Genomic DNA, 22,450 nt, shown 5'->3' on the forward strand with positions numbered 1-22,450 from the left:
CCCACAAATTTCCCATGCACCCATCAACCCAAACAATCCTGGCCCTGGCATTTCCACCTTGCCCATCTGTCTCAGCACCAAACTCCTTGCTCTTTCCTGTTCTGACTGAGGAAAGGAATTAACTGTACCTTTTCAATGCCGGGAGCGGAGGGTGTCTGTGAGAGCGTGTGGGAGAGGGAAACGGAGATCTCATACAGCAGCACAGGGCTTCTGGTGGGCAGTGAGGTGCCAGGACTATAAATAGCCCATACTGTGCTCCTGGCTGGGGCAAGGAGCTGCTTTAATGTCATGCCTAGGGACACATTAGGACACAACTGACTGGCACTGGTGCTTCTCTCCTTGCCTCTGCCCATGTGCTCCTGGCCTCTGCCTGCCAGACTCACCAATAAAACACAGCAAGCTCCTCTGTGGGATGGCACAGCCACTGGTTGGGTTAGTGGCCCACCTGAAGAATTATGTGTGCCCCCCCAGACCTTGCCATCTGTGTCACAGTTGTCTGGATGGCTTGAGCAGTTCCAGCATAGGCAATGCCGATCAAGATGACTCCCACCTACCACTGAGGTCTTGATGCCAAACCAGAAAAGATGCTGCTGTTAGTTGACCATCCCCAAGTCAAAACCAAGGCCACAATCTTAACAGGCATTTCCACAGACTGTTTCTCCTGCCCTTGATAGACTGCCAAGAGCTGAAGTTGTGCAATAAATAAGGCTTCCTGACAGAATATAAGTGTTATCTGTATATTTTAATCAGGCATAAGGCCTGACTATCTTCTTGTTTGTGTTGATGTAAATTAGAAACAGACCCACTAAATTGGTCCAGAAGAGTGAGGCTGCACTGATTTACATCAGCTACAGATCTTGTACTCTGCAAATTAAAGGGCACTAAAAAAGGCCATAATACACTATTTATATCTCCATATGTTTAAGCAACATGGAAAAAAAGAGATTAGGCAAAATTTAGGGTTATAAAATTGACTGATGTTGAGCCTATACTTTTAGTTGAGGAAGACATTAAGGAGTTTTCAGAGTGCTCCTTTTAAAATGGCATTGATTTATTTATTCACTGTACTAATTGGTTGATTGAGCATAATAGCTTCTAAGAAAGTTGAAAATGAAATGTGTTTCCTTATCTAGATTTTTAGTCTGATGGTTTTATCACAGAGTCTTCATCAAAGCCATCCAGGGAATGCTCAGGAATGTTCAACTTTTAAGAGCAGTTTGGTTTTTGTGGGAAGATTAAGTTGTATCCTTTTAAAAGCACAGTTCCTATCATTTGTGAACAAAACCAGGAAGCAATAATCCAAATTTGCTTATCATAAAATCCAACAGGTTACAAAAATATGTAGTGTCTGCACTCCCAGGTTGTTCACAGTATCGCTTAGGTTGGAAAGGACCCTGAGGATCATCGAGTCCAACCTATCAACACAGACCCCATGACTAGACCATGGCACCAAGTGCCACGTCCAATCTCCCCTTGAACGCCTCCAGGGTCGATGACTCAACCACCTCCCTGGGCAACCCGTTCCAATGACCAATGACTCGCTCGGTGAAGAACTTCCTCCTCACCTCGAGTCTAAACCTCCCCTGGCGCAGCTTGAGACAGTGTCCCCTTGTTCTGGTGCTGGTTGCCTGGGAGAAGAGGCCAACCCCTTCCTGGCTACAACCACCCTTCAGGTAGTTATAGAGGGCAATCAGGTCACCCCTGACCCTCCTCTTCTCCAGGCTAAACAATCCCAGCTCCCTCAGCCTCTCCTCATAGGGCTTGTGTTCAAGGCCTCTCACCAGCCTCGTTGCCCTTCTCTGGACACGCTCAAGTGTTTCGATGTCCTTCTTAAACTGAGGGGCCCAGAACTGGACACAGTACTCAAGGTGTAGCCTAACCAAAGCAGAGTACAGGGGCACTATGACCTCCCTGCTCCTGCTGGCCACACTATTCCTAATGCAGGCCAGGATGCTATTGGCCCTCCTGGCCACCTGGGCACACTGCTGGCTCATATTCAGGTGGCTGTCGATCAGCACCCCCAGGTCCCTCTCAGCCACTCCGACCCCAGCCTGTAGCTCTGCATGGGATTGCCGTAGCCAAAGTGCAGCACTCGGCACTTGGACTTGTTGAATGCCATCCCATTGGACTCTGCCCATCTGTCCAGTCAGTCGAGGTCCCTCTGCAGAGCCTTTCTACCCTCTAACTGACTAACATCTGCCCCTAACTTTGTGTCATCTGCAAACTTGCTGATGACTGACTCTACCCCTTCATCCAGATCATCGATGAAGATGTTGAAGAGCACAGGGCCCAGCACTGATCCCTGGGGAACACCACAACTGACTGGTCGCCAGCTGGATGCGGCACTGTTCACTGCCACTCTCTGGGCCCGGCCCTCCAGCCAGTTCCTAACCCAGCACAGAGTGTAATGGTCCAATCCACGAGCTGACAGCTTAGCCAGCAGTTTGCTGTGGGGGACGGTGTCAAAGGCCTTGCTGAAGTCCAGGTAGACCACATCCACAGGCCTCCCCACATCCACCAGGCAGGTCACCTGATCATAGAAAGAGATCAGGTTGGAGAGGCAGGATCTGCCCTTCAGCTTTATCTTAGAAATTCAAATATCCACAGAAGCAAAGGCAGAACAGTTAACTGATGAAATGCCACAGCTGTGATAAAAAACTGGACCACATCCCCTAAACTGCCTTGAGGTTTTTTTTTTGTTACATAGAACAATTTATAGTATAGTGATGGTTAATGTGGGGTGCTTATGTAAAGGGGTTTATGTATATATCCTCCACCATAATCACGTTACCTTTATATGGGAATGAGCTGAAGAAAATGCACACAATGACTCTGTTTCATAAAAACACAAATGCTTTTAGGACAAATTCCTTTCTGTAATTCATGAAATGCTAAATCTGCTTTCCCCCCAAATTAACTGGGATGCCCTGTCTAGCAGCAGGGCAACCACTGGGCAGCTTTTAACAGAACTTTGCAATTACAGAAATGGAGTAACAACAGTGAATCAGGCCCCTGATATTTTTGATAGAATTAAAAGCTTTCTCTGCTGTAAGCCAAGCCTGCTTTCACCTTCCTCATGTAATTAAGTCAGAGCCCTTTCGTTCTGATATCATTATCTGTTGTCATGGTAACTTTAATTACAAAAATGAACGGCTGAGGAGTGGACAAAGACAAAAGTTTCTGCTGAACTTCCTGAATTTGATGGCAAAGGGAAGAGTGTCTGTGGGAACACAACAAATGGGTGATCTTCTAACAGTTTATTTCAAAACAATGATAAGAAGTAGGCGTGGGAGACAGAGGAGACACATTTTATGTGACTGTGTATCACTTTACGAAGTGTGTTGAATTTAATGTTTTAGAACCATTTCTGTGAGGCACCAGTCACACAGCACATTCTGCTGTTGGGTGCAAAGAGATATTCCCTTCAAAAATCTCAACTGCTAGAGTCAATGATTGCAAAAAAAAGCCACCCCAAGCCCTCTCTTCCCAGGAGAAATTCTGACCAGTTTCCAAGGCTGTGTTTTTCTGAAAACAGACTCTGGGAGCAGCTACACAACATTTAAAAACATAGAACTGATTAGGTTGGAAAAGACCTTTAAGATTATCAAGAGCAACCGTTAGCCCAGCACCGCCAAGTTATCACTAAACTGCATCACTACACGTTTTTGAACGCCTCCAGATACAGTGACTCCACTGCTTCCCTAGACAGCCTGTCCCAATGCCTGACAGCCCTCTCAGTGAAGAGATTTTTTCCCTAACACCCAATCTAAACCTTCTCAGGCACAATTTAAGGCCATTTCCTCTTGTCCTATCACTTGTTACTTGAGAGAAAGGACTATTTTGGTACAAACTACTTTCAGTGAGTTGTAAAGAGTGAGAAGGTCTGCCCTGAGTCTCTTTTTCTCCAGGCTGAGCAACCCCAGCTCCTTTAGCTGCTCCTTGTAAGATTTGTGCTCTAGACCTTGTGCCTGCTTTGTTGCTCCTCTTTGGATACACTCCAGCATCTCAATGTCTTTCTTGCAGTGAGGGACTGTCCACATCCAGCCCGTACCCAGAACTAAACTACAGCAATTCTTCTACCAACTGATGACTCCTCCCCTGCAGATAGGGGGCTTGGTAAAAGGAGAGGACACCCCTGGACTGAAATGAAAAAAGTATTAATGAAACAGCTAAACTAACAGCAATGCTAATATCATAGTATCGTAGTATCATTCAGGGTTGGAAGAGACCACAAGGATCATCTAGTTCCAACCCCCCTGCCATGGGCAGGGACACCCCACACTAGATCAGGCTGGCCAGAGCCTCATCCAGCCTGGGCTTAAACACCTCCAGGGACGGGGCCTCGACCACCTCCCTGGACAACCCATTCCACAGCCCAGCGAGCATCCCAGCAAATAGGAAACCAGTCCTCAGGAACAGGATGATAAGCAAGCTCCTGCAGCAACAGGAAGAAACAGCTAAACCAACAGCAATACTAATATAAAACATGTAAAGTCATACTCAGCCCAGCAAATATCCCAGCAAATAGGAAACCAGTCCTCAGGAACAAGATGATAAGCAAGCCCCTGCAGCAATGGGAAGAAGGAGAAAAAAAGAGCAGCTTCCTCTTTTATACTGAGCATAATGTTTATGGCCAGAGCTAACACCTGAGAGACAACTCAGGGCAGCTGATCTGACTGAAACTAAACTGCTAACAACCTGCAGGCCACAGCTGGTCTAGGATTCTGTCCCAGCAAAACCAGGTCAAGGACCCAGAACTGAAAATAGTATTTCATGTGTGGCCTCACCAGTGCCAGGTACAGGGGAATGATGACTTCTGTGGTCCTGCTGGCCACACTACTTCTGATATGAGCCAGGATGCTGTTGGCCCTCTTGGCCACCTGAGCACACTGTTGGCTCATATTCAGCAGGCTATTGACCAACAGCCCCACTTTATCTGAAAGCAGAAAACCTGATGAGCAGGTGCATGCCAGTTGTCAATAGGTGAAGCTACACCACAGCCTGCACTGAGCAGACCCACAAGCCACAGAGTTACTGCTCAGCTTCAGAAGAGACCTACATCAGTTCAGTTAGACTGTGGATGATATCAGGATGCATTTTTTTCTTTTGATACCACTGAAACACTGCAACCTATGTGCTGATCTAAACTCATGTCCTCCATCACTCTTGCTGTAGTTCAGCAGTTCTGTGCTCTCACTCTCTGCTGAAACAGAGAGAGTTTTACATAGCTGTGTCACTAAACAGCAGCACAAGACTGTAATGGGGGAAAGGACAGCATCCTGCCTGACTCAGTGTTCATGGGTGATTCCCAATGTGGCTACTACTCTCCACTTCTCCCAGCTTAGCAATTCCCCAGGGCTCCTCAGTCTCTTTCCCTGGAGAGTGAGGCATCATCTGATGTGGGGACTAGTACCTCACATTTGCTTTTCTACCCAGAGAGGAGTAGTTCTGGGATGTCCATTTATCCACTTGGCATCAGCTAGCTGGGTGTGGAATCGCCTCCAGGCTGGCCACAGTGGCGACAGCACCGGCACCGCTTCCCTGCCACAGCTGCTCCCTCCTCCCGGCATGTCTCATGGGCTGCTTTGGCACTCCCCTGCTTGGGCAGGGAGCTGGAGTGCATTCAGGCCCTGATGGTGAGTAAAGACCAGATGACACTAGGTGTTCTGCACATGGAAATTATTCTATTTGTATTATGTTAGGGCCAGTAATGATATTTGGGTTATCATATCCATATGTACAGTGGCAGTTTGGATACAGAGAGAGAGGAAAAACAGAAACAGAGATTTCCAGTTTAATCCTATTACCTATTCTCTTATGTCAGTCCAAATATAACAATCATTTGATTTATTTATTTATTTTCTTAGGGTGAGTGTTGACCTTTCGAGCAAACCAAGGGCAGTTGTGAGCTTGCCTGTGACCATCGGTCCGGGGGGCAGCACCCCTGCATTCCCTCTAAATTGAAAGCTCTCCCTGGCCCCGTCGACCTGATTCCCAGGTTGCCTGACAGATAATGTGGCATGCCAGCCCCCCGCTGCTGCTTCATTTAAATAAATGAGAAAGTTGCAGCTAAATTAACACTCCAGCGGAGGTAATAAGGACCCACTCAGCAGCTGCCATGATGTATGCAAATTGCAGTTTCACACATTAGCAGCTAGATGTTGCTTAATTTGTAGGCCTTCCTGCCTTTTACATGAAAGAGCCTCCATTGAATTCAGGCGATTTTGTTATTGAAAAAAAAAAAAGGCAAATGCAAGCCCCTAAAGTCAGCTCCTCACCAGTGCTTCCATCTGCACCCACAGTCTGTCTTCTGGGGTTTCCCTCCTGACCCCCCGAGTAGCAGTTATTGCTGAATTACCCTGCACTGCCAGATGCTTTTAGGCAAAATATCTGCTGATTTCCAACGAAGAGACAGCCTGATTAAGGAGGTACTGCCAGACCTTTTGTATTAACAGAAACCTGAGGGGGTTTGCAGTAGTGCCACAATCCAGGAGCTCAGCCCCCATCAGGTTTTTCTTCCCTCTGGAAGTGAAACTGCAATAGCACAAAGAAAGACCTGCGATAGCTGCCAGTTAATCAGACAGAAGGAATGGGCTGATAGGAGAGCATTTTTTTTTCCTCCTTTTAGATCAGTAGAGATGGGAAAAGATGCAAAGCAGCATGTAACTGGATGGGCTTTGTGGAAAGGTTACTCTGAATGTTAGTTTTAGTGCTTTTTAATCTCTCTAAGAAAATTATTACTATAGCTGTGTTAAAGAGATTTCTAAATGGACACCAAACCTGAAAATCAGGAAGGGAAGGGCATAGTCTGAATAGCAGAACTTGGGGCTACTATGGGCACAGAAAGCAGAAATAACTGTAACATTTCTCAGGGCATGCTCTGTGAGGAGAAGCAAAATATTAAAAAACAAAACAAAACCAAAACCAACCAAACAAAAAACCTAAATCAGATTTTAACCTGCTCAGAAATGCTGCAGCCACAGGGTATAAGGCTACAAAAATACATGCTCAAGACTCACCCAGTCTTTTCCAGGTTTTACCCAGAAAGGCAGAAGTTTCATTCTAAAATAAACCCCATTCAAATGATTTGAGATTTGCCTATCTTTTTTACTCTCCTGACTTACCTGGTCAGTCCTCGAGGGTTATTATTGCCACACATCTTTGACTTCTTTGGAGGAGATGCTCTTTCCAACTCTCTGGTCACCAGTTCCTTCATGCTGAATTCTTATTCCTGGATGTCATCTTCTTAGCCTTCATTTGCCCCTTTCCTAACCTAGAGATACCTTAGTGACCCCCTGGCATGCAAAGAAATGACAGAAACTTGCCTTATCTAGTCATTATTCGGTTGCATGTGTTGAAACAGCCACATAAAAATGCAAGATAAAAGGCCACAATGAATTTGTGGGCAAGAGACACTCAGACTGTGAACAAAATGCAGTGTCTGAGAGTGCTTCCCATTTCCCAGAAGTGAATGCATACTCAGAATGGTTCCCATTTCCCTGCTGAAGGCAGGGCAGGCAGACACCTCTCACCCAGCACTCTCACTCCTGACACTGCAGGTGGGATTAGAGCTGCAGCCTGCAATGAACTGAGCTGTTAGTGACAGGAATAGAGGGAAAAGCCCCAAAGTGCTGCTGTTCAGATGCAGTCTTGGCAAACTTGGGTGATTTACTATTCAGGACACCAAAGAAGACTGTAACTCTGGTTGCTGTGATTTTATCTGTCACTCAGTGCAAGCCTCTGTCACTCTCTTCGGTCTTTGTCCCTCGTCATTTTCCTTCCAAAGAGATTAATTAATATTCACTAAGCTGCAGAGCCCATGTGCCAATTGTGCAAATTAAGAAGGGTATCCATGTTTGTGTATTCCAATGAATTCTGCATGTGCTACCATCCTCCAACCTGGCACACAACTGTACTACAAAAGATGCATTAAAAACCCCTTTCTTATGCCTTGGTGTATGAATTACTGAATAGGAAGCAAACCATACATTTATTTTCTGACAGAGGGAATAATTGTGAGAGACACAAATTTCTCCCATCCTGGGCATGAGGCATCTGTCCCTAAAGTGGTATGAAGACAATACTGGTTTGTCAAGTTGGAGATAGCTCCTCTCTGTTGTGCCCTGCTGACCCAAATGTGACTGGCATTCACAGCGCAGTGCTGGAGCTCCAAGCCACATGATGAAACTACGTACCAGAGGCAGCCAGCCAGCCTGAATTGCCTCTCCATCCATGGGTGTAAAGGTGACAGGAAGACAAATGGTCACAGCAGAAACAAGGAGAATGAACCACCTAGCAAGGCCTTATCCTGAAAGACCTCAGTAAATGGTGTGGTGCCATGGTTTAGTTGATTAGATGGTGTTGGATGATAGGTTGGACTCAATGATCTCAAAGGTCTTTTCCAACCTGGTTAATTCTATTCTATTCTATTCTATGCTATGCTATGCTATGCTATTCTGTATCTCAGGCCAGGAACCAGATATTGTCTTTTCCCCCATTATTTGATTCACCAGTCAGTAGTTTTGTGAGTTCATCTGTGAGAGATCTCATGAACTAGGAGGTAAAAACTTGGAAAGACCTGCAGTACTGTCACCTTTCCAATTGCCCATTGACAGTTGCCCACAAACATGCAGCTGATTATGCTTAAACCTTGCAACTGAGCAAAGTGGCTTATTCTAGAGCAGCAGTACCTCACAGAAGAGGATCAGGAATTAGGATCCTCAGAAAAAGTAAAATTTCTTCTACTTCTGTCAACAACAATAAAAAAAAGGATGAAGAAATGTAGCGTCTTCCAAGTTACACCCCATGTGGCAATCCTCCAAACCTCTTTCCATATGTTCCTAAGTGTCGAAAGCCCAACTGTTCCATATCTTCCTGCCAAATTCTCTGGCTCAGTGCCAATGGCTCTTACAATACTGTTGGGTATTGTCTAGTGAGGATCAAAAAAAACCAACAAACAAACCCCACCTCATATTGATAGTTAAAGATATATTGGATCATCAGATAGATATGAATGGCCAAGGGGTGTTGTGCTGAATGAATTGTTCATGCTCACAGATTTCAAAGCAGCAGAAGGGAGTCTTTCTCTTATTACTGAACTTAGACCAGAAATCCTTGTTGCAGAACATATTGCTGAAGAGACTTGAAATGGGGCAGAGGTGGAAGCAGATGAGCTGTGGCAGAGAGCTATACTGCCGAGGCGCAGTCTGGGGTATGTGTCTGAACTGGGCTGCAGACTCAGTTTTGGAATCAGGCAGACATTGCTGGATTGGTTTTGCCTCTTACTTGTTTCAGACTAAGCTCCACAACATGAAAGGCTAGGAGTTTGTCCATGTTTTAAACTGAAGTGTAAATGCCACTGTAATTCCATCTCTGCAGGTGCTGGGCATGGATCTCGGGATGGGACTGAGGACACACAGGCTGTTCAGCCTGTCTCATACACATTTCACAGCACATGATTTGTGCTCTCCAGCTCAGGTGCTGAATTGTTGCAACCATCCCTCTGCTGTCCTCTTCCTCATAACCTTCTACAGTCTGGGAATGATGGAGTTACATGCAGCTACCTACATTCAGGAGCTGAGTGTTTCCTATTGTGCCTGAAGGCATAGCATCTCCAAACTTTAGATTTCCATAAAACTCACTGTAACTCCAGAGAAGATTCAGTAAGGTACTATGAAAAGTCATCAAGTTAAAATAATCAACACATGCTGGTATCAAAGCATAGTACTGTGAACTGGAAGGTTCCTGTGTTCAGGAAGCCACATCGACAGGTCTGTAACAGGAATCTGAACTGACATTCCCAGCCCACAGTAACTGCAGATGCTCATGACTCCAAAGCACAAGCAAAACCACAGATACCTTTGCTGCATGAGAATCAAAGACTGTAGCCAAGATATAATAGATACCTTGTGTTGGAGGAAACAGGATGAGGGTTGGAGGGCTGAACTCCCGGATACCGTAACTTTGGATGTCATTAACAGCACATGCTGCTAATTTACAATATGGTCAAATACAAAGGGTGTTAAAAGCCTTGGGGATTGAAGATGTCCATCTCTAGAGCACAAGAGGAACTAGCAACTATCCTTCGCTCTCCTGAGATAGAGCATTGTCATCTTGCATAGGAAATACTTTGCCTGTTGATGCTTTGTCCCCCTTTTCACTGCAGGATTCCTCATTTGACATCCACTTTCTCAAAGGGTACTTCTGGGTTATTACATGCATTAATTCAGCCTGGGAGGAAAACCAGGGAGTGTGTTTTCCTGCACTAGAAGGTGTAAATTGTAGCAGGTACTGTAAAAATTAAACAACTGAAAGGGCACAACTACAAACCAGATGCAAACAGTAACAAGCATGGTGGTTAGTACAGAGTATATCCCATGAGAATTCATGGCATTAGGATGCAGTGCTGAGCACAACCGGGCCTTAATTTTGTTGGCCTCTTGGTACTACTACAGTGTCTATACAGGAGGATGCTCCCTGGAGTAAGCAGTGGTTCTGGTATAAGTTGTCTGTAAGACATAAAGATCCTGCCTAAGACCATGTCCAGGATGGCAGACTACCTTCTAGAATTCTCTTGTTGTTCCATACCATAATGTTTACTTTTTCTTCAGCATGCATTTTGCACTTAGTGGTGTTCTTTATTTTTATTAGTACTACTCCTGATTTACACCAGTGTGACTGAGAGCAGAATCAGTCCTCCAGTTAAATAACCAATGCAGCTGTTTTGCTGAACCAGCTTCCTGGCTGGGAATGGATCCAGTCAGCTGTGGATAACAAACCCCAGTAATAGAGATTTCAAAGATTTCATACATTAATTTTTTTTCCTTAATATTTGCAGAGTTACTTTTCTTACAAAATCTCTCAGGCAGATGTTAGGAAGCAATTACTGTACATGAATCAGAAAGAAAATGCATGTCTTATGCTGTACTTGTGTAAAGAAACCAAATGAAAACAAGGGGGGAAAAAAAATCTAAAATATATCTCAGCAGAATCTGCCAGAATTTGCCATGGGGTTATAAAGAAGAAACAGCACAAGGCAAGCTCTACTCCTGAGCCATATGTTTATTGTATAGCCAAAACAGTAAGCCTGCTACCTTTTCTAGGAACAGCAGAATTACACTCACCATTCATGGACAGAAGATGAAGTACAGGTGCAGTTTCCATCAACATCCAAGGGCTTTTCAGTCAACTACATCAGTAATCAATGTAGTGGGCAGAACTAAACTGTTCCTACATTCACCCTTATCCTCAAACATCCCAAAGGACCCTTTGAACACAGTGCACAGCATACACAGAACTGATCATATGAGTTAAAACTCTTGCCTTCACTTATGCAATTATTATTGTTTTCATATATATATGCAACCAGTCTTCAAGTAATGGTGGCAGCAGTAATGACACACAGGACATCAGCTTAGAGAGCAAAATTTTGCACTGAAGAACGTGGTTACCCAGGCTGTGGGTTTGTCCAGGACATGATATTCCCTATACTTGCAAATCTGGATAATCTTTAATGACTGAAAGAGTTGCTGCTTTGGTTGTTCACAGTGCCTTCATGGATAGATTTCAAGATGAGATGGGAGTTAGTAATGGTATAATTGGATAAACAAAATCAGCAGCACTAAGAATGAATTCTGCTCTCAGCTTGCCCCTAGCATTGAGCCCAAATTTCTCTGCTGTGATTTCCCCCTTGTAAAAGAAAATGTCTATCCTTCCTTTCCATTGTATTTGAACTAGGTTTGTTGAGTATGCTGAGGAAGACCTTATCATTCTACAACTCCCTGAGAGGAGGTTGTAGCAAGGAGTGGGTCAGTTTCTTCTCCTTAGTAACAAGATGAGAGGAAATGGCCTCATTTCACCGGGGAAGGTTCAGGTTGGATATTAGAAGAAACTTCTTCACTGAAAGGGTTATCAAACATTAGAACAGGATCTCCAGTAAGATGGGGTGTTGAAAAGACACAGAGATGTGATGCTGAGGGATGTGATTTAGCACCAGACTTGGTAGAATTAGAGAATGGTTGGACTCAGCGATCTTAAAGGTCTCTTCCAACCAAACAGTCTATGAAATCTCAGGTTCAAATTACTAAATTAGAGTTAAATGAAATGTCTCAGTAAATAATTATAATAATAATACACTGCATGTATTTTGTGGTATTTTCCATCCCATGATCCCTACCAGTTAACACACTCAATACACAGGGTTGGTATAATTACCTTCGTGTTGCAGTGCAGCTGGACCATTCGAGGCCAAGTAAGGACATGACTCACCTGTACCATGAAAGGTCCCTCAAGATGCCTTTTTGGGGGCATAAAGCAGACCTCCAGATCACGCCTAAGATCAACTGCACATCAGTAAACCACGGCCCTCGACAATTCCATCTCAGTGCTTACAAACACACAAACCCTATAAAAAGCAATGTTACAAAAGGAGCCCTTAGAATTAGAAACCAGCCAAGATGTTTAATATTTCAACTCTAAATTACAATATAAACCTTCATATTGAGAGATGCTATGAAAGCATCAGGGTTGAGTGCATTTTAGAGCAACATTTGTCATGAAAAAGAGCTTGAGCATTTGGGTTGCCAAGGCAGAAACGAGCACCACAGACACATTTTACCCTTATGGGGATTCATCAAGGTTGTGCAGTGCAGCTGTTGTCTTAGTAAAAGAAAGTATCAGCCCCTGGCTGGAAGAAACAGAAACATAATTATGTTATGATGAGCTGGAAAACATGCAAAGAAAAATTGGAATGCAAAGCATGATAAATGATGCTTTGTCAATTGCAAAGCAGCAAGAAAACCAGGCAGCACAATAATAACTCTCCTCCAGTCAGTGCTTCCCGTTTGGCTACCAAAATAAAGCACCCCTCTAACCATGGCTGTATCTTTTGGCTGTGTTAGGCAGTCCTGACACAATGGTGCTGGGTTTGCAAAGTGGATGATGCAGCCATCCTTAGTAACTGCAATGAGAAAAGGGGCGGTCAGGTACTTCTCAAAATGGAGACCATCGTTCCACCTGGAGAAAATTAGGAATGCTATCTTACTCCAATTTTAATGCATTTTAAAATTCAAATCTTGGAACCATTTCTCTCAAGACATCTTTTAATGATATTTTCTGCCATTTCTACCAACATTTTACCTGTATTAATGTGGCAACGTGCGGTCACATCACGGTAAAAGAGGAAATGCCATCCGGTAACAGACTTGTTCATCTGCCTGCCCTCACAGTGACAAGGACAGGATTTCCCTTCAAGCACTGCAGCAGTGTGCTTGTCCAAGGGACAAACCACTTGAGTTTGTTCCTGTGATGGGACTGAATCCAGAGGGAAAATTGGACTAATTATATATCAGCACAGGAAACTTTTATTTAGAAACCAATACTGGGCCACAGAGATAAAAAAAGGGACAAGCATTTTAAGCAAAGCTTCTCATGATAAAAGGGAAAATGACTTTAAACCAAAAACATTTCAGGAGGAAGGGATATTTGGTGGGACTGACATGTGCCCATGCTCACGGGACACAAGGGAGCTGTGGCTGTGCCCTCTAGTGCAAGACCTGCAATACTGAACTGCCATTTCTATAAACCAGGGGGCTGGTGCACCTGAGAATTTCCACCTTGCTACAGCACCCATTCCAGATCTGCTCACTTGCTGGGACACTGCTAAGGTTACACAACACCAGGCTTTAACAAAAACCACACAGAGTTCCTCTAAAGCAAGAGGTTTGATAGAATAACACTTATCAACTTCCCCTCTACAGACAAAACATTAGGGCAGAATTTCCACCTTTCATTTTGAATTTCCTGCCTTTGGAGGATGCCTTTCATATATTTCACACTAAGAATGTGTCAGAATCTGGTATCAGTATTCTTGTGATTGAAGAAAAAAAAAACCCAAGGAAGCCACAAATGAACCACCAAACAAAATGTGTATTGCTCCTGTAATTACAACCAACCAGCTCTCAAATTGGCAGCTATGTAGGATGGGTCATCTTCTGAACATCATTTTACATGACTGAAACCTATATTCAAAGGGTGTATTTTTATGTGTGTATTTTTGGTCCTGTCAAACAAGGAGCACAGGCAAGATACTAATCACTTCGCTCACACGGTTACTGTTTGCAGTCACAGCTTTGTAAGTGACTTCTAATGACAGCAATGATTTGCAGAATTGTTATTACCTAAGGAAGACAAAAAAAAAAAGAGAAGCCTATTTTTACCACTGATTATTTTAATTTACACTGCAAAAATACTTTATTACTTGAGTGTAGTTTGCATTTAGGGGTATTAAACCACTTGGAGCTTAATCTGATAATTCTATTTCCACTGATTATGGAAAGTGAAATTACTGATGGGCAACAAATCAGTAGAAGCCTGCAAACAATTTCTGCGATACTGAGCTATCCCTGCTCTGCCCCTTCGACCTTCCTCCATTTCCCTCAGCACTAATTTGTGAAGGAGGTACATGAGACTGCAGAATTGCAGACCAATGCCAAGCTAGTTATAATTTCTCCTGATATCGTTAAGATTAATCTGATCAGTCAAATATTGTCCTTTAACATTTTCTTCCTCAATCTGGTTTCCCTGACACCAAGGGTTTGTTTGGGGTGGTTTTTTTTGGCAGCAAGACATTAAAATGGGTGTTCTACAGGAAAATGAAAACAGTTTATCCCAGCCCTGTCTTCTTCAGCAATCCCAACAGGCATGCAAAGGCAGATTACACAAATTAGTAAAGATGAATGATTGAGGTCTGCCTAGGGATAAATACATTTAAAAAAAAAATCAAAGAGAGGAGCAAATCCAAAAAGATGATGCTGAACTGACAGCTTTAGCAGTGTTGGCTTCTTTGCTTGTCACGTGATTTTAATTCTTCCTCTTCATGCTTCATCTCCCATTGTTTCCCATGTGTTTTCTTGCTTGCACTGCCTATTGCTCTCTCCAGCTGCTCCCTGACTACTGTAACTTCCAGCATTTTTCTGTTGGAGCAGATTCTTCCATAACCACATGCTTCTTAGATGTTTTGTTATTGTGTCCTCCTCCTCTTCTATTATTTTTTTTTCTTGTTGTCAGCAAAAGTTCTCTTTGTGATCCTGGTGAGCAGAATCCCAAATGGTTTAGCACCCACATCCCATGAAATTCACCTCTCAATCAAAAATACTCCTTAGCAATCTTAGAGTGTGGTATTGTCACTCAGAGTAGAAGGATCTCACACAGTCTATGCACCTCTGCATGCTGGCAGGATGTGATCCATTAGAAACTCATGTTGTGAAGCAAGGCCTAAAAAGAAAATCCTCTCATTCCCTTACTCTACCATCAGGACTACATGCCAGCCTGCTACGCTGTCTCCTATCCATCCTGCTCTTTTGCTTCTCTCTAGCCCATTCCCTCCACCACCACCCCTACCTACCACCCCTCCTGTGATGTTCTCATTATGTGTGTTTTCTCTGTCATTCCAGCAATTGATTCTTTTCCTAAAATTTGCCTTATTTGAGGGCATGATCCTTTTTTTTATACTCCTTTGAGTATCCTGGGAGTCGATGGAGATACTGAAACTCAGCAGGGCTCAGCCTTTAATACACCAAATTTCCCTACAAGGCTTAAGCAATTACTGAGTTAGTGTAAAGATTCACCAAGCGTATTTCTGGTTTTTTATTAAGAAGTTGGTTTAGCTTAAAATCTGATTCTAAATCATATTTCATTCCACTGAGACAAGAGAAGATGTTACAGTCTCATAAATACTGCATGCTCAAATATCCCTTTGATTTCTCGCAGGGAGCTAGTGAGCAGTAATTTCTCTGCTAAAGCCCTCTATCCTGTTTGGGTACCAGCTAGATGAATTCTTCAGACCCAGACCAGTTTTCTCAGGTGGCTTTTCATTCACAGCTTAAACTCCATAAAATAATAAGGGAACTACTCAGTAGTTGCTTCTCATTCATTCTTATGATGTTATCACGAGATGGCAGAGGGTGTGCTACCTGTGAGAAGAAACGTCTTTAAATTCCTGGGGCCTCAGGGAAGCTGGGGGTAAGGGAAAGAAAGGTCAGCTGATCCTCTGCTCCTGTTCAGTGCTGAGAACCTGAGCCCGACAGAGAGTGTCGGTTAGACCACGGTCCTGCTGCTTCCACTTTTAGCTACATGGAGGTTAAAAGGCCATCGAGGGAATCATATATCTGGACTGACCAGGCAGATTCTCAAAGACAAGATCTCACCCTCATGTCCCAGCAAAGGTCAATTTCTTTGAGATGCTATTTTTATCTTGAATTTTAGAAAGAGATTTTTTCCCCTTGTCTCTCCCCACCTCCCTGTGGCCCTGGGAACTTGGGCATTCCCAGTGGGAGAGGAGCCTGTTCCTGGCATCAGGTTTCATGGATGGCTGAAGGGAAGCAGTAAAGGGTTCCTGGCAGATAAACTGCAAGCAGGGGAAGAGGCTTCTTTCCTTCTTTCTTTTTCTTCTTAATCCAGTTATTATCTGATCTGTATCCCTTAAATAAACATGCACACCCTTGTTCCTTCAGCTCTGGAACTGGCTTGTAGCAGCTCTTTAATTCCACCAATCCATGCTTAGACAGGAGCTGGCCTAGCCAACTGCACACCTCCAAGCACAGACAGCTCCCAGGGCTCTGGGTAAGACCCATCTGACCTAAATCTCACTCATTTTATGGTTTTAATAACCAAAAATGCTGTGTTTGTTGTTGGTTTGGGTTTGTGCTTTGTTTTGTTTGTTGGGGTTTTTTCCCCCAAACAATGCAGTTGCAGGAATATGTAATTTGCCATTCATAATTAAACCCCTCCACCCTGGGGCACTTAATATAAATTACACTGAGAGAGGAACCAGTCTGGGGTTTATCTCCTTTCTGGGTTTATGTGTATGTGTTCTGGGTTTATGTATAATCTCTGATTTTTTGCCTTTCTTCTTATTATTGTTAGTGCATATTTCTTTCCTTTCCTCAGCCTTTGGTCCCAGGTTGGGACTCACTGAGCATATTGCCTGTCTTTAAAAACCAGTGGTGATACCTGCCTCTTCTTAGACAGGCCTGAGACCCCCATATAGGTATGTATGTAAAACCTGAAGTTTATATCATCCTAATGAAATGTAAAAGGCCTGGATCTGTGCCCCTCATAGAAACAATTTTAAAGTGCTCAATAAATGCAAAGCACTTAGCAGCATAAAATGACAAAGAAAGTTCAGTGTTGGGATGTCTTAAGGCTGGGGAGATATTGTCACTTTGGGGAGCCTTGCTGTGACAATTTTGATAAGTATCAAATATCAAAGAGATGTCAAGTTACCCAGTTGCAAGGTATGCACTGCTTATGTTCTATGGCAACTAGGTGCACTGTAGATCACGTGTGTACAAATCATGTACTGTGCTCATAAATTGCCACTGCCCCCAACAAAGGTGGCAGTGGGGCTCGGGTGCTCCTCTGAAGAGCCCAATCTTCTCGGTATGACTTTTAAGTCTGAAGAGCCAAACATCCAAATGAAAACACTTTAGTTTGCATTTGGGGCTACAAAGAGCGGTTCGGAAGGGGAAAGCCCCAAAGGCAGCACGTCTTCAGCATCCCCCTCTCTGAATTTGGGGGAGAGAAGCCACCTGCGCTCCCGGATTGTCACTCCCGGCCACCCCAGCACGTTGGCAGCCACCGAGCGGCCGCTCCCACGGCAGGCGCGCTGTGTCCGGGCTCTGTCCGCCCGCCCGGGCTGCGGCCCCTGCACCGCTCCCGAAGCCCGCGGGGAGGCAGCCGGAGGCTCGGCCGGTGAGGATCCACCGAGGCCCGGGCAGCCCCGCACCGCGGTGGGGATGGGAAGGCTGCTTCTCCCCCTTCCCGCAGCTCAGGTGGCTCCGCAGCGCTCCCGAGCTCCCCTCCCTGCCCGCCGCTCTCCCCCTCCCGGCGGGCACCGCTCCTTGCTTGGTCGGCGCCCAGCCCAGCCCAGCCGGGGGGGGCAGCAGCGGCCGCGTCCCGGGCGCGTCCCTGCCCGCCCACCCGCCAGCCTTCCGCCGCTGCCGCCAGGAGCAGCCGGTGCGCACCGTGCGGGGCCGCTTGGCCTTGGCTCGGCGGGGGAAAGCGGGACCACTGCCCGCCTCGCCGCCGCGGGAGGATGCGTGTGCGGGGCTGGCAACCTGGGATAGCGTCGGTACTTGGATCGCTTCTCTTCCTCCTTCTCCTCCCCTCCCTCCCGCTCCCCGCTTAGGAGCGAGGGGCCGGGGCAGTGGCGCTTACACGCGAGATGGCTTCGCAGCGGGGATCGCTTTGAGAAAAAGGTCTCCCCCGCCCTCGCCTCCCCCCGTCGCCGTGGCCTCCGAACAGTAAGTGGTAGGAAGGAAGGAAAGTTGCAAACAACCTGCAGCGGCAGGAACTTTCTGAGCTGCTCCAGCTGCATGTGTTCAAGGTGCCTTTGATGTGTGTACAGCAGCTTCTGTGAAGTGGACTGCAGCTTTCCCACTCGTCAGCCCTCCCTCTCCCCCACCCTTCCCAACCTCCCCTCCCACCACCGCCACTTCAGCCCACACACGCAATTTGTTTGAGAAGGGAGGGAAAAAAAAAAAAAAGGGAAAAAAAAAAAGTGATGAAATGAACAAGAAGTGGTGAATTACCCAAGCGACTTTCCTCAAAGGGCGAGCGAGCCGGGAAGAGAAGCTGCGGCCAGCCCCGCGCAGCCCGCCCGCCGCTCCCGGAGCCGCTCGGGAGGGACCCGCCGGGCACCCACCGGGGACTGTGGGGGCTGCGCGGCTGGCGGGGCGTGAACGCGGCTCCGCAGCGAGATGCAAAAAGCCTTGCCTGCTGCCGTGTGACTTGCGATTCCGGCTCCTCACTAGAATGCAAACCCTTGCACAGGATGAAAACAGGTTTGTGGCAATTTCTCCTGGAAATGTTTCATTCCTCGCCGCCGCCACCTTTCTTCTGCCTGAGATGTCAGAGGGGAGCTTAATGATGATACGGTGGCAGATACCGCTGCTGCGTACCCTCCACTGTTCTTTGGAGATGTTAAGGCAGAGATAAATCTTTTATGCAGCTGTGTTTTCATATCTGTAGCAGTTGCTGCACAGTCTGCACTTGATTGCAGCTAAAATATTCTCTTTAGGAGCCGTTTCACAAAACGATGCAAAATAAACACAGATGGGAGAAGTAAAGGAGAGAAAGCTGTAATGAAGTACTGGTGTTAGATTGATCTTCCTTCCTTCCTCCCTCTGCCTTCAATGTCCTTCCCCAAAATGTGAGCCTGTTCTGTTTTAACGCAGAAAAGATTTTGGGAGCTTTTTGGCTGGAGCTTTGGAAGAAGACTCCCATTAGTGGTGCTTGCCTTACTGACTGGCTTTAGTGGCTCTGTGGCTACCAAGCCCAGCAGCTTCTATCTTGCTTTCAAATGTTTTAAGGTATGTCTTGTTTCTTCCAATACCTTGCAGGTCATTCTTCCAGAATGCCAGAGGAAAGTTCGCCAAAGCGGAGTCCTCAAAACATCCCATACAAGGACCTGCCACATATCGTCAATGCTGATGGGCAGCATCTCTTCTGCAGGTATTGGAAACCAGCAGCAACTCCCAGGTGAGCACCTTCAAGCAAATGACTTTTTTTGCTATCAGTAAATAAGACTCTGTGTGATTACTATTTATAGCCTGACTGACATTACAGGGTTGTGTGCATGGAGCTTTACAAAGCCACTAAGGTTTCTCTCATGTGAGAGAGCCCCTGCTGTAAAGTCAGTATTCTCCTAGCCTTTACTCACTCAAGTGAGCCTTACAGATGTAAAATATGGAGTTACTGTCATTGCATGCACAGCTGGCTTGCCTGACAGTCCAGTCTGCTGCCGAGTCGCACATGCAGGTGGCTGATGTCTATTGACAGCAAACAACTGTCTTCAAACTGCTAGCAGCACAGGCAGTCAGGGAAGGACAGGATACATATTTAGGGATGTCTGCACTTTCTGATTTTTGCATTGCCAACAAATGAAACATCAGCTCCTGACTTCAGTTTTGGCAGTAGTAGCTGAACTCTCAGGGCAACAGGCTGAGTATGGTTTGACTGCACTGCTTTTTGGACTCCTGGGGGGGAGGGTGTTTAATTATTTATAGTTAGTAAATGATCTAGGGAGCTCTTCCGTGATTTCAAAACTGACCTCAGTAATAAGCATAGACAAGGAACCAGATAGAGACATTTCTCTAATGCTTTTGTCATAATTTAAGCAATGCCTTTACTGTAATAGCTTTCTATGCTGATCATGTGCTGATTATGATCTGTTATAGAAAGCTCTCTCTCTTCCTCCCATAGTTATGATCTTCTTCCTCCCAGTATCTTGGCATGTGTTTATGCAACCACTGGTTATACATGTAGCTACTTCATACAAATCAGGACGTTGTATTACTGTTTTCTTTTTCTGCAAGACAACAGGAAAAACTATGTTGATTTTATGTGGTTAGAAAACTGTCACAGGAAAAAGTTGTTTAAGTTGTTTAAGTTGCAGTAGGGAGTTAAACTTTTTCCTTGACCACACAACAGGTTGGACATCATCCTGTGTCCAAATCAGCCTGCAACTGCGCTGAGAGAGGAATACAGGTCCCAGTTAGCTGAGCTTGGGTTTTATGCCTGCCAAACTAAGGGGCAGTGGGAGGTGGGAGGTGGGCAAGCACCAAAATACTCTGTCCAGAGAGGCTAGGGCAGTGCAGCCACCCCACTATAGCTCCGTTGCACTAGTTGGGCTGTTAGGCACAGGTCGTGGTTTAAAATCAGCTGGTCCACAGAAGTTGTTTTTTATTTACTTCTACTCACTGCCTTTCAGAAACAAGGAGGAGGGGTTTTGGCAGGGATGCTTTACACAGTTTGTGCACCAACCTGAAGATTTCCTCTACTAAAAAACAATAATTAAAAGAAATCTGCTCTCAAACCAAGCTGCTTCTGTGAAACCAGATTGTCTTGTATTATAATGCTGCTTAATCATTAACTGTCCACAAAGTTCTTCACCCAGTGGTGGAATCCCTTTCCTTTTTTGTGTGTGTTTCATTTCTCACCGAAGTAACGGTGAGGAGATAGATCTATTGATCCACGAAAGAAAAGGATGATGAAGAGCTGAGAGTTAAAACTTGGTGGCTAAGTCCTCTGGGCAGTTCATGTGGGGTATTTTATTTAGGGCCCTCTGTGCCAAGCAGTTAAGATCGAGAGTGAGCTTGCCCTAGTTTTGTGACAAAAAAAGGTGGATGGGATCAGTGTTGCTCGTTCACAAGTGGTTCCTAAGCGCGCGCGTGTGTTATGTTTGCATGTTGGTGTATAAGCAGGGGGCGTGGGGGCGTACTGTTTATTATTAGTTCCTTTTGCATTGTTATGTATGAGAGAGGTGGTAAGTGACAGCATAACAAGTTAGTGCCTGGATCCCACAGTCAAGAATGCTCTTGAAGTGCTTTGATAGGCGCACCAAAAATAATTCATTTTTTCCCTCCTCTCATTTTTCTGTAAGTGGCTCAGCTTTTGCTGCTCTGTATGGGGAAGCTCAGCAACTTTCATCTAATTTTAAATGTTCAGCAAAAGTGGTCTGTCTATCTATATATATATGGGGAGAGAAAGAGAGACACCTCAGGGAACTTTTACAGGCCCGTTACAATTTATTCTATTTCAACTACTGAAGGCGATTCTTTCAATTCTCCAACTCAATTGTTGATTCAGGTTCAAATCTTAACACTAATGAATGGCGCTATAACTGTCAAGCAGTGGGATCTTTCATTGATCCATTATGCATCTAATCCCAGCTAGGGCTATAGAAATACCTCTTTACTGCAGATGCCCAAAGGTTATCATTGACTTGTCTGCTATTAGAACAGAACTTATCACCCTTGATCCCTGCCCCAGGGAGGGGGAAAAAACCAGGGATGTCTGCCAAAGGAAAAATTAAAAGGTAGCCCTAGCCCGGGGTTGAAGAGCAAACAATGGTGAGGCAGTCCAGAGAGTGGGGCCAGGCGACAGACATTGCCCCTCAGAGCTGGTGCTTCTCTTTTATCTCCTCAAACAGACCCCCAAGGGTGGACAAAGGCTGTGGCAAACAAATGTGCTGTAGGATACTTTTTTAAGAAAAGACTTTCCAGGAAGATGGGGAAATTTTGTGAGGCTGTTTCGCTTCAGCCTCACAAATACCCAGGCTCTGATCCTGTGTGGTGTTGATTTGCCTGATCAGTCCATGCTGGTGCACATATGGAAGCTTTGTTGTAAGTGCCACCGAGGCCAAGGTTGTCCTGGGAGTGAAAGGCACCTATTGTGAGTTCCTCAGCAGGGTCTGCTTTGTTTTGAAGGGGGATTTAGGTGATTACTTCACAGGAAGCTGACATACAAAGGCACTCAGATGTCATAATGATTAGATGGGGTAGATCGAGTAGATAGTAATGGGACTAAGGAAGGAGAGCACAGAGTTTTCCACTGGTTCAGTGGTTGGGAACTCACTCCCAACAGCAGAGCTGGGGACTGGGTGTTGCCT

At 45.2% G+C, this 22,450-nt stretch overlaps 2 protein-coding genes across 5 annotated transcripts in view; one reads left to right on the forward strand and one right to left on the reverse strand.

Moving 5' to 3' along the window:
* Positions 1-7,223, reverse strand: part of KBTBD12 (kelch repeat and BTB domain containing 12) — a 50,797-nt gene extending 43,574 nt beyond the window's left edge. The window contains exon 1 of the mRNA XM_068163785.1: positions 7,125-7,223. The gene's annotated coding sequence lies outside the window, so the exon portion shown is untranslated. The remainder of the gene's footprint in view (positions 1-7,124) is intronic.
* MGLL (monoglyceride lipase) overlaps positions 1-22,450 on the forward strand; it is a 130,861-nt gene that overhangs the window by 42,585 nt on the left and 65,826 nt on the right. For 2 of the 4 annotated variants that reach the window (XM_068163789.1, XM_068163788.1), the window contains exon 3: positions 19,401-19,539. In XM_068163789.1, coding sequence (XP_068019890.1) covers positions 19,401-19,539 — 139 coding nt within the window. Of the gene's footprint in view, positions 1-18,136; positions 18,843-19,400; positions 19,540-22,450 lie in introns of those variants that run through there. The other 2 variants (XM_068163790.1, XM_068163791.1) reach the window with 2 other exon arrangements.

The sequence above is a fragment of the Melanerpes formicivorus genome, unplaced genomic scaffold, assembly GCF_026170545.1.
Source record: "Melanerpes formicivorus ecotype bairdi unplaced genomic scaffold, bMelFor1.0.p_v2 SCAF_74, whole genome shotgun sequence".
Taxonomy (NCBI): Eukaryota; Metazoa; Chordata; class Aves; order Piciformes; family Picidae; genus Melanerpes; species Melanerpes formicivorus.